General features: G+C 38.8%; 1 protein-coding gene across 1 annotated transcript in view; it reads left to right on the top strand.

Annotated features, from left to right (window-relative positions):
* Positions 1–15,667, top strand: part of LOC127634650 (transcriptional activator GLI3-like) — a 166,799-nt gene that overhangs the window by 74,988 nt on the left and 76,144 nt on the right. Inside the window, exon 4 of the mRNA XM_052114284.1 lies at positions 11,444–11,549. Within this exon, the coding sequence (XP_051970244.1) occupies positions 11,444–11,549 (106 nt within the window). The remainder of the gene's footprint in view (positions 1–11,443; positions 11,550–15,667) is intronic.

Genomic DNA, 15,667 nt, shown 5'->3' with positions numbered 1-15,667 from the left:
AAAAATTAAAAGGCAGGAAGTTCTGCCCATTTATCTTCTCTTGGAGCACCAAATCAGAGAGCATCATCTTATATTTAGAGCTCAAATCAGAAAGTGAAGTGGCCTACTGATTTCAGACAGGATGAGAGCAATGAAGGGTAAAAACATTGAGAAATCAATAGTTAGAGAGCCAAACTGAGACAAATGGAGCTGGTTTGGTGAAGGTCTTAATTTGCCCTGAGGTGCTGACCCTTATCTACCTCTGTGACCTGACCGTGATTACACTGATTACTGTGATACAGACTCTTCTCTCTCCACATGCTTGCTCTCTCTTGTTAAAAAGAGGCACCTGGGATTATTGCCATACTGGCCCTCCTTAATTTATCCCGCTGTGGGATGGTCAGAAATCAATAGAGGGAATCTGTTCCGTGATTGGCTCTATATTTGATAAAGTAGTTCGTAGACCAGTATTTTGTTTTGTACTGCATCCTTTTTGGTTTTGTGGCCAAAAATTGATTAATAGTAGACAAAAAACAAAACAAAATATTATCATGATTTCCACGTCTACCCCTATATAGTTCCTAGATTCATACAGAGGATGGGATAGAATATGATTCTTTTCCTTTTGTCCTTCTTTCCTTTTTTTCCTTCTTTCTTTCTTTCTTTCTTTCTTTCCTTCCTCCCACCCTCCCTCCATCTTTCGCATAATTTATACAGCTGTAATTAGCCCATTACAGTCACATCAATCTGGAACTATAATTAACAGAATGCACAAAAGTCAACAGTAACCCCCACAGAGCAGTGCTCAACAGCCCTCATGTGTGTTTACATGCAGACGCAGCTGGAACCCGCAGCCTGAGCGCATAACGCTGTACAAAGCGCATGCATGCACAGGTGTCTGTGAGAGTCTGTGTGCATTTGGTTGCCTGTGATACTTTGTTGCTCATACACACATAGAGTGAAATAAGTACTTGTTTACCCATTACCCGGCTTACAGACTCATACATACAGTAGACACCATTTTCGCCATTTACTAGTTGTAAACCAAAGCTATCTGTGCTTTCTACCCTGACCCTAAAAGAAAACCTTTTAAATTTCACAATATTGTGAATATATATATATATACATACTCACAAACACACTGGTGGCCAAAAGTTTGGAATAATGTACAGATTTTGCCCTTATGGAAAGAAATTGGTACTTTAATTCACCGAAGTGGCATTCAACTGATCACAATGAATAGTCAGGACATTAATAACGTGAAAAAATTTTATTGCAGTTAGAATTTTAAACTATATCAAATTGTTCTCATCTAAAAAACCTTCACGTGCAGCTATGACAGCTTTGCAGATCATTGGCATTCTAGCTGTCAGTTTGTCCAGATACTCATGTGACATTTCACCCCACACTTCCTGTAGCAATTGCCAGATGTGACTGTCTTGTCGGGCAATTCTCACGCACCTGATCCCACAAAAGCTCAATGGGGTTAAGATCCATAACACTCTTTTCCAATTATCTGTTGTCCAATGTCTGTGTTTCTTTTCCCAATCTAACCTAATATGTTGCAAGTGTAAGGATTTGAGCAACTTTGACAAGTGACAATTTGTGATGGCTAGACAACTGCATCAGAGCATCTCCAAAACAGCAGGTCTTGTGGGGTGTTCCCAGTATACAGTGGTTAGTATTTACCAAAAGTGGTCCAAGGAAGGACAACTGTGAACCGGCGACAGGATCATAGGCACACAAGGCTCATTGAAGCATGTTGGGAGCGAAGGCTAGACCGTCTGGTCCAATCCCACAGAAGAGCTACTGTATCAAAAATTTAGGAAAAACTTAATGCTGGCCATGATAGAAAGGTGTCAGAACACACAGAGCATCACAGCTTGCTGTGTATGGGGTTGCATATCCACAGACTGGTCAGAGTGCCCATGTCCCTGTCGATCACCAAAAGCGCCTACAAAGGGCACAAGAGCATCAGAACTGGACCATGAAGCAATGGAAAAAGGTGGCCTGGTCTGATGAATCACATTTTCTTTTAGATCATCTGGACAGCCGGGTGTGTTTGCATCGTTTACCTGAGGAAGAGATGGCAGCAGGATGCACTATGGGAAGAAGGCAGGCCGTTGGATGGAGTGTGATGCTCTGGGCAATGTTCTGCTGGGAAAACTTGTGTCCTGGCATTCATATGGATGTTACTTTGACACATACCATCTACCAAAATATTGTCGCAGACCGCATACACCCCTTCATGGCAACAGTGTTCCCTAATGGCAGTGGCCTCTTTCAGCAGGATAATGCACCCTGCCACACTGCAAAAATTGTTCAGTATGGTTTGAGGAACATGACAAAGAGTTCAATGTGTTGACTTGGCCTCCAATTTCCCCAGATCTCAATCTGATTGAGTACCTGTGGGATGTGCTGGACCATCAAGTCCGATCCATGGAGGCCCCACCTCGCCACTTACAGGACTTAAAGGATCTGCTGCTAACGTCTTGGTGCCAGATACCATATATATATATATATATATGTGTGTGTGTGTATATATATATATATATAAATTGTGTTTTACAACCAGTTGTGTATAAATAGTATAAGTACTTTGTGGTATAAGTAAGTTTACACACACTCACACACAGGGTTTAATGCTCATTGGACCTTCAGTCATCAGCTTTGTGCAGGGGAGCGTGTTTGAGCAGTGAGATCATGAGTGAGTGAAGTGGCGAAATGAAATCTGGCTAAGCACAAGGCACACATACACACGCACGCATGCACGCACGCACGCACACACGCACGCACGCACACACACACACACACACCCAACAATGAACAGCATCACTGAGCCATTATATGTTCCATATTTCTGATTCATAAAAGGACTCCACTCTTCCCTCTCTCTCTCTCTCTCTCTCTCTCTCTCTCTCTCTCTCTCTCTCTCTGCTCTCTCCCTCCTTTTCCTTATCATTCTCTTCTATAAACCTCTGACACTTTGTCACTGTGTCTTTGTATTTTTTCAGCGAGGCAGTGACTTGAGTGTGAGCATGAATGAGATGTTGATCTGAGAAAGTTTTCACTTCTCTGCTTTGCTTATGACTTTTTAAGTGGCGTTAGAAGAGAACCTTTATTGTTCTCACAATCTGATCTGTTTGTCACAATACAATTACCTCTCGATCAGGGATATAACATAATATTACACCAATCCCCTAAAGAGCATGTTTAATGAAACTTCAATAGAGAAGGAGTGAAAAGAAAAGAAAAAGTAAGTCTTCATAAAACGATTAAGGGAGTGATTTTAGTAAATGCTTCAGGCTGTATCATCCTATAAAATGATAAGCTGTAATTGTGATCATATTCACACTCTTTTCTGAGTGTTTGTGTTCCATCAGAAACTAATGAGTCTGGTCAAAATATGCCTTTAATCAGCTCTTTCATTAAAACCCTTTATAATCTCGTCTTAATGACTGCGCCGTGAAATAACGACAGCAAAAAAATAGCCCACTGCATTATGCATGATGACAAAAAGTGATAGTTAAAAAGCAGGGATGTTGGGAATGGTAGACCAATATGCACAGCATGCTTTTAAAAAACTTCAGAAAAAGAATGCTACTTAGATTTTGAGATTTTTTTGGGGGTCTCTTTCTAGGAGCAGTTTACCTATGAGCTTCGATTAAGTACTTTCTGGGAAGCAATCCAGTAGTGTACTAGAGATTAGAGGTCACTTCATTCTGCCAAATATTGATTGTTCTGTTTTGCGTTGAATGCTGAATTAAGCCATTCATGTCAACTTAATAGCAGTAAACATTTCTGAATAAAATGGATAGCTGCAGTATGGTCCTGGATGCTAATTGGTCAGTACAACCATGCAAAAATGCACAATATAGTAACAACTTTGATTTGAAACATCTTTTCACCTAGTTAGTGTGTACCAGGGCTGGACTTGGAAGAGAAATCGGCACGGGATTTTACAAGGCAACTGGCCCAACTGTTGTGGTGGGGGTGTTCGCTGTCCTTCTCTGCATATCGCAGCGCCGTTTTTTGGTCCATTGTGTATAACGCGGCGGCTAATTGTTGCTAATTATGGCCCATTCGGCATGTTTCGTGGCCGAACCACCTGCCCGTTCGGTACTCCCGATGGACATTCCACCCTGATCGGCCCAAAAAATGGAGAAGATGTCCAGTATGCCACATTATCAGTCCAGCCCTGGTGTGTACAGTATATCACTGCGTAGCACACAAAGAGACCAACTATTCACATAAGTTTACATCTTTGGAACAATATCTTTTAGCAGAAGAATTGAAAAGTTCACCCAAAAGTGAAAATTCTGTAGTTTAGTCACTCCATAAGACTTTCTTCCTTCCGTGTAGCACAGTTTTTAGATTAACTATTCCTTTAACCCTTTAAGATCAGATTGCCCTGTTCCAAGGAATTTATTCTCAAATTATTGATAATTACATTTTAAAGCTTAGAAGCTGTACTTTACAATGCATGTAGGCATTATGAGCAAAACTGAACGAGTTCTTTGAAATACATGTTACATGTAAAAAGGTGTTGCTTATAAGCCACATTTTCAGTTTTGACTTCGCGAAAAATAAACAGAACATAAAATATCACATGACATTACTTATAGGAGGGGGTTCCTGTTAAAACTAGCCCACACACATTGTAATCGGATGCATAGAACATTAGCTAATCCACATGAAGCACAATGTGCAAACAGCACATTTAAAATGCGGGAAAATATAGATTCTGAAGTCCCCCCCCCAACACACACACACACACACACACACACATGTTGTGTTTCCATGTTTTATGGGGACTTTCCATAGACATAATGGTTTTTATACTGTACAAACTTTATATTCTATCCCCTAAACCTAACCCTACCCCTAAACCTACCCCTCACAGAAAACTTTCTGCATTTTTACATTTTCAAAAAACATAATTTAGTATGATTTATAAGCTGTTTTCCTCATGGGGACCAACAAAATGTCCCTACAAGGTCAAACATTTCGGGTTTTACTATCCTTATGGGGACATTTGGTCCCCACAAAGTGATAAATACACGCACACACACACACACACACACACACACACACACACACACACACACACACACACATTTATTCATTAAATTTTCTTTTGTTGGTCTTAAAAAGGTCTTAAAATCTTACATTTAGCTTCATAAAACCTGCAGAAACACTGCTATAGCCACTGCCTCAAGCCGGGGCTCGCTTTCCCTGGCTTCGATCACCTGCATATCTGCTCCAAATACGAACTGAACTAAAAGCAGTGAAAAAAAATGCATTGGGAGCGCGTGTGCTCTGGGGTCTAACTCACAGTGAGCTGAGCCGGGGAGGGTGGCTCATCTTGGCTTGAATGTGCAGTCGAACAGGGGGTTTGATGAAAAAATGCAGTCGGGAGGAACAGTTCTTCCAGGCCCTCATGATGGTGAATGAAGCTGAGGATGGTGGCTCATCTCAGCTTGAATGACATGTCCGAGCCCCCTGGATGTGCAGTTGAACAAGGGGTTTGATAAAAAATGCATTTAAGAGCATGTGCTCTCCATACCCTCGGTGATGGTGACTGAAGCCGAGGAGGGAGGATCAGATCGTGGGTCCAAAAGCCGAATTCTTTGTCGACAGTACGGCAGTAACACGCTATAACTGCACAAGTGTAAGCACAAACAAGTCCACAGTTTTCCACTCCGAATTTGAAAGATCTCTGTAAAATGTCACGTCTTGATACCCAGATCTTATATATTGGATGTCAATATTGGTTTCACAGATCAAATCAAATGTCGATATTGTCAAACCTCATTAGCTCTTGCAACATGGTATCAAAAAGTTTGGTCTTAAGAATCAGTGATAACCATTGAGCTTTGATGTAATTGATGTAGCTGCCATTGCTTACTTTTAAGCTTTTCTATTTTACAAGCCAACCAAACAAATGACACAATTGGGTTTGTTGCTTTGTCTCAGAAAAACAACAAATTGAAGATTTGAACATCACTTTTTCTTGTTATCAAGCATGTCCTTTGCTGAGGCGTGTGTTTTGTACTTTTTGTACAAGGTATTACTGTCAACATTTACCGTTAAACCTTAAATGCACCTTCATTCTGAATCATGTGAAGAAGGTTTATTTTCAGAGGGACAGAGTATCTTCACGCAAATGTGGGCCTTTGTTCTAATCAGAGCCAAACTGGTAATACAACCACCAAACGAAATCCAGAGTCACACAATATACTCCTTTACTTAGGTGGAGGAGGATATGGATTACTGGAGATATACATTCCATTTTTGTTCTCAGTACACTGTATGTTTGGTTCTCTCAGTGCCCTGTTTTTTATGTAGTGAGTGGGCTAAGGAGAGGAAGATGACGGCAGACTCTATTTAGATACAGACTTTTTCAATGTAAACAAAAGTGTGAAAGTCCAATAAACATCTGTCAGCTCTGCTGAGAGAAATTGAGGAAGAGAGGGGCAAGGGATGGGTTTTAAGAGAGTGAAATTGTTAAGCGCATATAGTCAAATGCGATAGTTAGAGTGAGATAGAAGTACCTGATAGAAGGAACGAGACAAGAAGTTGATAAGAAGAAGAGTTGGTGTTAAAGAAGAGGAGGCCGATGATCCAGACTGATAGTAAATCACAGTAAATTCGGATTTAGTAGGTTGATTGTTTTTGGCCAAAATCGGTCTGTGCTTACCGAAATTCAAAACACTGCCCCCAGTGGCCAAGCCAGTAAGTGTTGTTGAGCTTATGGACACGTGAAAGCTCCATTTTCTGAGTGTTATGTCCACGGAGGGGCGCCAAAATTGTGACATGAGTTGTTTTCAGCTGTACAGACTGTAATACAATGAAGAGTAAAAATTTTATGTTAGAGGGGAAAATGCAACCTCTGAATCCCGCTTGTCACTGATTATGCGAACACAGTTACTTCCTGGTCGGGGATCCAAACCCAGGGCTCCCACTCTGCTGATGCAACGTGCTTCTAGTCACATCACAGAGGAAGGTAAACATGTAGGAGCTGATGTAAAAATATCTAACAGGAGATGCCGCTTGTCAGTGTGTCGGCATATTATGGCCGATCCTTGGGTACTGGAACTCTCGGAACAATGTGCCAACTTCCCATGTGATCATGTTGGATAATGGGGGAGAAGTAGGGAGGAGTGTACTAAGAGAGAGGAACGTGGGAGAGGAGAGTGAGAGAGGACTGACACAATGCAGAGCTGCCTTGGAATGAGGGAATGATGGCCTGATGCAGTGGAGGAAGTTGAATTTAGGGACGTAGAAGTTTTGAGGAGCGAGGGAGAGACCAGTGTTGATGTGAGGGATGAACAGAACACTATGAGTGATGAAACAGGAAAAGGGAGGGAATAAAACGAGTGCTGAGTGATGGAGATGAGAGAAACAGAAGTGGAAGGTTACTATGAGTACAGTGCAAGAGCAAATGTGAGGAATGATAATCTGATAAAGAAAGAGTGAAGCTGTACAGCAGATGAGAGATAGAGAGAAAGATGTGGCATGTCATGACAACTCTATAGAATAATTTTTTGTCTATAAAGTTATGAGATTACGTTTGAGATTGAGTAAGGGGCTGTTCACACTGAACACTTTTTTCATACATTTGCGCTGTTTTTAGTGGTTGTTTTTTGTAAACATGCATGTAAAGGGATCAATGGAAAGGAGGAGGCGAGAACCGGCTTGGCAATGTAAATAATATTTTAATTACCAACTTAAACAAAAGACAAACACACACATATGACGGACATGTCCGTAAACTATCTCTCTCTCCCGCACGATCCTCTGCAGTCGACCTTTATCCCTCACGGAGGCTTGATTAGCCTAATACGGGACCTGGTGTGTAGGATCACGACCTGGCCCCGCCCTCCGCCCTGCCACATTGCACTACACAGAAGTTTTGTACCAGTGCAGTGCTTTTCACTTTTTTATTTTTTTTTTTGGCATCTGGCGTTGGACCACTACATTTTAAAGACACTTTGTCAACTTAAAAGAAATTTAACTTTTGTAAAAATTGTCTCAAGATACCTGTGTTCTATTCCAATCATTGCGCTATTCCAATCGTTTCAAACGTTATTCAACATTTTGACTGGTGCAGTGCATCTTGCTGGTTTTTTTTGCCATCTAACATAGGACCACTGCATTTTAAGAAGCTTTGTGAAATTGATTTATTTTTTTATTGTCTCAAGACACCTGCTTTCTATTCCAATCATTGCAAATGTTATTCAGTGTTTTTGACCAGTGCAGCGCATCTTACTTTTTGTTTTGGCATCTAGTGTATGATAACCGCATTTAAGATTTTCAAATTAAAAGAACTTGAACTTTTAAAAAAATATCTTAAGACATTCTATTATGCAAAGAATGATTATCCATTCTATTCCAATTAATCACTCTATTTATCATTCTATTACTCATTCTTTAATTCTTTAATATTTGCATTTTTGCATAACTAACTGATACTGTCACGATCCCCTGATGTCTGCCCCGTGTTTCACTCGTCACCTATCATAAACTACAATTCACATAATTCCCGGCCCTCATCACTGCCAGCACTCAGTCATTGTTCTCACCTGTTTGTCGTTTAGTCCTCATTACCCCTGTGTATTTAAACCCTGCTGTGAATTTTTGTGAGTATTTATGCCTTGTATATTCGGTTCTGTGTTCCTGCCTGAGCCTGTCGTGGATGTTTTCCCTTGTTTATATCTTTTCTTTCCCATATTGGATGTTTTGTTTGTTCCAGTTGTGTTTGTCTAGTTATTTACAATAAAACTGCATTTAGATCCCTACTCCTCGTCTGCCTTCGTAACAGATACAGTGGCCCCTAAAGTTTTTGGACACTTTAGTCACATATAAAAATGCATGATTGGCACTGCATTAGATAAAAAAAATATAAAGCTAAGTGTTGTCTGTAAACAAATGATGTCTTTTCTCAAAATTCAATGTAACATGTTTCAATGTAACAGTTGCTATCGAGGTGATTTTTAGTGGATGTATCAAGTTCACACAGGTGTAGTTCATCACGTTTACTGTGGACATGGTCTTCTAACTTTTGACACAATACATCTCTGTTGGAGTTTTTTCCTTCCGCTGTGTTGTTTCAGTTCAAGGGCAACAAGTACAATCCTCAAAGACACGTTTGGAGTCTAGAGTCAAATTCTTGCTTGCATTTTGGAATTTTTGATCTTATCAAGTGTGATTTACTCAAGGACTAGTGTTGGAATAAGAGCTGTGGGACTTGCCGTTTCACCAATTAGGTTTCTGAGTGGTGTCACATGGTGTATGAAAACGCTAATGGACCCTAATGTGAGGTGAGGAATGAGGTAAGGCAGGCCTGTACAAATGTGAGTGGGGAGTGGCATGACTGCCTGGTGTGAGTGCCAGGCTTGGCAGTGTGGACTGCACAGGATTGTGCCCAGATGTTGGGCATTGGTAACTGGGTGCAGCCTTTAAACACCTTGGCACATGGATGCAAAATGTTTACAAGCTAAGAACACATCTGCCTCAGCACCCCACCCTGTTACAGTGCCAGAGCACACTTAATCTTTTTCTTTATCCATTCTTCTCTTTCTCGCCATACATAGTACATTTCATGTACCATGAAATTACATATTCAATTGAAATACCATATAAATACAACGGTGCCTGAATATTTCTAATCAATCAGTTCAATACTATATATCCATGGCATTTGATACCATAATAGTACCGCATTACTTTTACTTTTTTTTTTTTACTTTGTTTTTAGGACATGTAGCATGGTAATACCATGATGTTTTGGAAAGTAAGATGATATTCATTAACGTACCTTGCAGTACCATGTATACATAAATAACAATGCACATTAATATGGTCATCATTTAGATCATGTTCTATGATATCTGATACCATAACAATGCCTATTAATGTTAGTCGTGGTGATACAGTTTTACATGACAATTTCCCTCCATCTCTGACACTTATGGTGCGTTCACACACAACGCGAATAACTTTTAGCCTTGCATTGCTCGTGCAGCTTTGAACCCTGGATTATAAATGTGTTTAAACTCGCGTTCTTGCGAGTATTCCCCCTTCTCTTCTGGAAAAGGACTTGAGGAGGGGCATCTACGACTTGGTTTATAGTATTATATAAAGTACAGCCAATGGCTGGAATCAAATAGACTTGCATATTATCAGAACTTACCAGGTAGTCCAACTTCCTCGCTCACTTTCCTCCAAGCGATGTCTTTTTTCATGCAATGTGTCATGCAATCCCGGGTGCCCACAACAATTTTTTCATAAATTTTTCCAGATCTTCTGCTACTACATCAGTGACATTCGGACAATCTCAATGCTTATAGGCTTTTGCGACAACGCGGCATGCAGATTTTTCACTCGAGTTGAAAAATGTAAACTCGCGTGGATACGCGAATGAAGCGATTTCACATTTTCGCTTGTTCGAGTCGCGCCATTCGCTTCATTCGCACCGCCTGCCATGAATTTGCGTCTATTCGCATCTTTGCATTGACTTTGTATATAATCATGCCACGCAAAATGCTCGCTTCGCATTGTATGTGAACGCACCATTAAAATATATATTTTTTGCAATCTTTTATACTTTTATACATAAATGACGTCTGTTATGATTGGCTAACCAATGGGTATATTATGTTTCTTAAATTAGCCTCTTGTTCGTAGCTAATTGATTCCTGGATCCAGTTTTTAACAGAATCAGACATCACATTTTAACTCAAAGTGATTTAGACTTAAACAAAAGTTGCCGCATTGAAATATATTTTATGCTGATGTTTAAAGATGTTTAAGAGTGATTATGCGACTCTACGGCTCCTCTTTAAGGTCTAAATTTAGGCTGTTTTTGTGATCTGATTTTATCCCAGTTTTTTATCTGTATTCTTTAAAATCCTCCCACTTCTCCCTGATGGTTGTGACGAATCACTTTTTGTATCCGTGAAGCTCATTGAAATGGAGCGGCGCACACATCCATTGCTGCATGTGTAAACATAAGCACATGTGGGACATATTATACAGAAAATCTAATCACAAAAAGTTGTCATTGCTGATTAGCCTTGAAGCAACAGTGTCTGTGATGTTAAACACAAATTTGTGAAATGGTTTGAGGTTATTTGTGTTTTATTGCTGTTTGATTTTACTGATACTGCATTTTGATTGTTTGGAATAAACATTTCAAGTCTGTTACTGTGAGTGCTTCCTTACAAAAAAGTACTATATCGGTACCATTGTCTTTTACAGTGATAGTTTCACGTGGTAAGATCATGGTACTTTCATATATACCATACTACTGAATGATTATATATTCATGTATGGTATTTCCAAGATACCATACACTTTTTTTATTATTATTTTTAACTGTAATCCACACAGATCCACACAGAAATGAATAACAACTAAATGATAGAAAAAGCTCTTAAACTCTCTCTTTTCTTTTTTTCAGCTCCGCCTCAGTTCTTCCCTGCATTTCATCCTCCGGTACCAATCGATGACCGACACACACAAGGACGGTACATTTATGAACACTCGCCAGTACCTCCACTACACATGTGAGTAAACATACACACCTGCAAAACTCATTTTGTGTCTATTACCACCTTCAACTGCCTCCATTGACATAGACATCTATCCAGTCTCAATATGCTTCAATTGTAATGCAGCTTTCAGTCCAGACAAGCAGATCTACTCCTCTTTCATATTGCATCGTACCAGTCATATTTCAGTACAAAATAATAATAATACAATGTTTTATATATTTTGCTTAAAGAACATAAAGCCTATTATTTAGGCCATTAAAATTGTACTAATTACCATTTCACATTACCATAAAAAAAGTTTTCTCATTACTGTAATGCAAAAAAATACTGTGTAACACTATATAATAAGGTTCCATTCAAATGCATTAGGTATCATAAACTAACTATGAACATTATATTTTTACAGAATTTATTCATCTTTGTTAATGTTAATTTATGAAAGTACAATCTTTTATTGTTAGCTCATGTAGTTCATATTGCATTAACTCATGTTCACATATACAACCTTTTTAATTTTGAAAATGTTTTACTTTATGTTGAAATTTACATTAACCAAGATTAATAAATGCTGTAAAATTATTTTTCATTGTTATTTATGTTAACTAATGTTGTTAAGTAATGTTAACAAGTGAAACCTTATTGTAAAGTGTTACCAAATAATGATAAATTATTTAAATGTTAAGTATTTATACACCAAGGCAGTATTTGTTCTACTGCCTTTATGCTGATGTATTTATTTTTTTATTGTATTACAGTAATAATAATAATAATAATCTAATGAATATCTCCATAAATATAATGACAATTACAAAATAACTTGAATAATGACCTGGACGGTAATGAATTGTGGGGGAAATCTGAAAACGGTGTTTTAGTTTTTGAAATGCTCTCCGTCCACACTGCCGTTTTGAAGCATTTTCCAAAAGTTTCTCATCCGCACTGAAAAGAATGAAACCTCTCAAATTGTCTTGCTGCGCATTCGAAAAAATTGCCTGTTCCATGTATGGTCTGAAATGCAATTGTCCTCGTTATCCATTGCTGGACAACAATTCAGAGTAAACTTCCTGTCGCCTTTGAAGGAATGCTATGAGAAGGTTTTACAAAGTTACATTTATCTTTAAAAATGCTATCAAAGTGGACAACGCTAGCAGGCAAAATTTCCTCTATAACATGGGCCTACATCCTGATTGTTTTAGGTTAAATGAATCACATGACTGCGTCTCTGACCCTGTCCACACTACAATGCGAAGACAACATTTTCAAATGTATCCACTTGGGAGAGCATTTTTTGTAGTTACATTTTCGCTGTCAAAACTGTCATTGGGGATGGAAAGCCAAAATGTAGAAAAGAAGATAACATTTTAGACTTGAACGTTCATAGTTGCATGCATTATTTACTAAGTTGTTTAAGGTCTTGTCTAGCTAGGTGTGTCACGGGAAGGGTGGTTGTGTCTGGTCTACTGTAGCAGTATGACAGTACTTTGAGATTTGTTAGCGCTCTTACCATGGGGTGTAATCCATACATCACTATGATGATCTCTGGTTTTTAGTGTCAGAGATCAAAGGGCAGGGGAATACGCTGTCAAGCAACATGCTAATGAGTGCGTCAAACACAGAGACAGACAGAGCAGCCTGTTAGTACGTGATTTCTCTAAAACCGCTCATCAGCCCCTGTCAGATGAGACGGAACAAACTCCTCACTCTCCACAGCTGTTCTACAAGCTGTCACATGCACTGCAACAATTCCCCACCTCAACCCCAAGCCAGGAAACTCTTTGTTGCTAATGTACACTGATATGATAATGTGTATGAAGATGTTACCTGCTTAAAACATGATTCATGAGATAAGAACAATAATTTGCTCCTTAAAGGGATTGTTCACCCCAAAATTACAAATCTCTCATCATTTAATCACCCTCATACCATCCCAGATGTGTATGACTATCGTTCTTCTGCTGAACACAAACAAAGATTTTTAAAGAATATTTCAGCTCTGTAGGTCCATACAATGCAAGTGAATGGATACCAACATTTTGAAGCTCCAAACAGATCAATATATAAGTCCTTTTTTACTATCAATCTCCACTTTCACTTTCACATTCTTTTTATTTCACATTAGTCATGCATAATGTCACTTACTGTGCAGGGAGGTGAATTTATAGTAAAAAAAGGCCTTAAATATTGATCTGCTTCTAATCCATATGATATCTCTTCAGAAGATACAGATTTAACCACTTTAGTCATATGGATTATGCTGCCTTTATTGTCATTTTGGAGCTTCAAAGTTCTGGTCCAAAAAGGATTGTGTTCTGGTTAGAGATCATGAATAAGCTCTCTATATGGAGGGATTCTCCCAGTTTTTATTTTTATTTTTTACTTTTCATCTTCTAAACTCTCTCTTACATGTTGTTTCTATCATTTTCTTTTAATCTAATTGCTACATTATCTTATAAGTAATTCATCATTAATGTCTACCATGTTTCCTTTTCAAATTACTATCGATATGTTTGCTTTGTAATCCATTGCTCTCATCTGTCTATACTTTTCTCTCTTTTCCACCGTCACATGAAACCATTGTAGCTCTGTGGTGGGACAAATTGAATGGGGCAGCTACTTGGTCCAAATTACATTTCGAATTCTTTATCATTACATCCTCTGCCTGCCCCTGTGCCCCCCTCCCTCTTCTCCATTCTCTGGAGTCATATCTCTCTTGCGCCATTACACCACAAAGAATAATGATTTTTTTATGTCATCTCCTTGCACTAACCCATGCACTAAAGAAAACCCATGAAAAAGGGAGGGAAGGCACGTGCCGGGGGCTTGATTGATGTCCAATGTCAGCATAAGCAGAATGGCAAATATGATTTAGCATTTAGCTTATGCGGAGATAATGGGGCAACACCAGACTCAAACAAGTCTCAAACAAACATATGCCACGCTTTATCATCGGGTGGAGAGATGAAGGGAACAGGGCACGGCTTAGAGGCGCAGCGTGCGAGGAAGCAGGTGAATTGAATTACAGGTGGAGTGGCTGTATTGCTTGACTTGCCTTGAAGTGGACAGACGCACCCTTATGTACTGTACATACTTAACAGAGTATGAGTCAAGCCACAAATCACTTTGCTTTTGAATCTATGAATATGACAAAGAGCGATAACTGTGTCTAGGCTCATTAATATAGTTTAGTGACACTGAAAGAACCTTCATTATGTTTAAGTGACAGTAAACTGATAGTCGTCGGTTAACTGTAATGCAATGTTCATTGTGTTCAGTCACCATTGATATTCATCTTGTCTTTGAAAGCAAAATAGCCAGGATTCTTGGGTTGACAATGCACTATAATTAAACAAGTTGAGTTAGTCACCCTGATAAGGATCAGATTTAAAGGGAAAGTTCACCCCGGAATGAATTTTTTGTCATCATTTACTAACCCTCATGTTGTTCCAAACCTGTATGACTTTCTTTTGACAATGGAACTCAAAAGGAGAATTTTTGAAAAATGTCCATGATGCTCTAATGCTATACAATGAAAGTGAATGGGGATTAGGGGCTGTCAACCTCCAAAAAGGATAAAACAGCACCAAAAAGCATCATAAAAGTAGTCCATGTGACTTGTGTGCTATATTTCAAGTCTACTTAAGCCATACTGTATGATAGCTTTGTGTATAGACCGTAATGGAAGTGTTTGTTTATAAAAAGAATCATGCACTGAATATTTACTTAACAGCCATGGCCACTATTCACTTTCATTGAATGAAAAAGAGAAGCTTGGACATAAAGAACTGTAATAAATAAAGGAGGGTAAATGAAGACAGAATTTTCATGTTTGGTTAAACTATTCCTTTAATGTTAGCCAAAAAGATGTGATAAGGGTTTTCTGCTGTCGATTTGTAAAGACTTTCCTTGATATTCTGGAATAGTTGACACATATCCATCAATTAATTGTATTGATTATCTTTGATGGCCAAGAAGTTGTAAGAGTGGGCAAAATTGTATTTCACTCTTGCAAAATTAAAATGTGTCAGACGTCTTGTGGCAATGCAGCTCCTTTACTGATATTTAAAAATCCAATGTTATCACACAATAGAGTAGGGACCGGCTAAGGTGTCAGAAAATAATTGTTTACGGTT

The sequence above is a fragment of the Xyrauchen texanus genome, chromosome 41, assembly GCF_025860055.1.
Source record: "Xyrauchen texanus isolate HMW12.3.18 chromosome 41, RBS_HiC_50CHRs, whole genome shotgun sequence".
NCBI classification, from domain to species: Eukaryota; Metazoa; Chordata; class Actinopteri; order Cypriniformes; family Catostomidae; genus Xyrauchen; species Xyrauchen texanus.
Note: the sequence above shows the minus strand (reverse complement) of the source record. Positions and strands in the feature narration are given on the sequence as shown.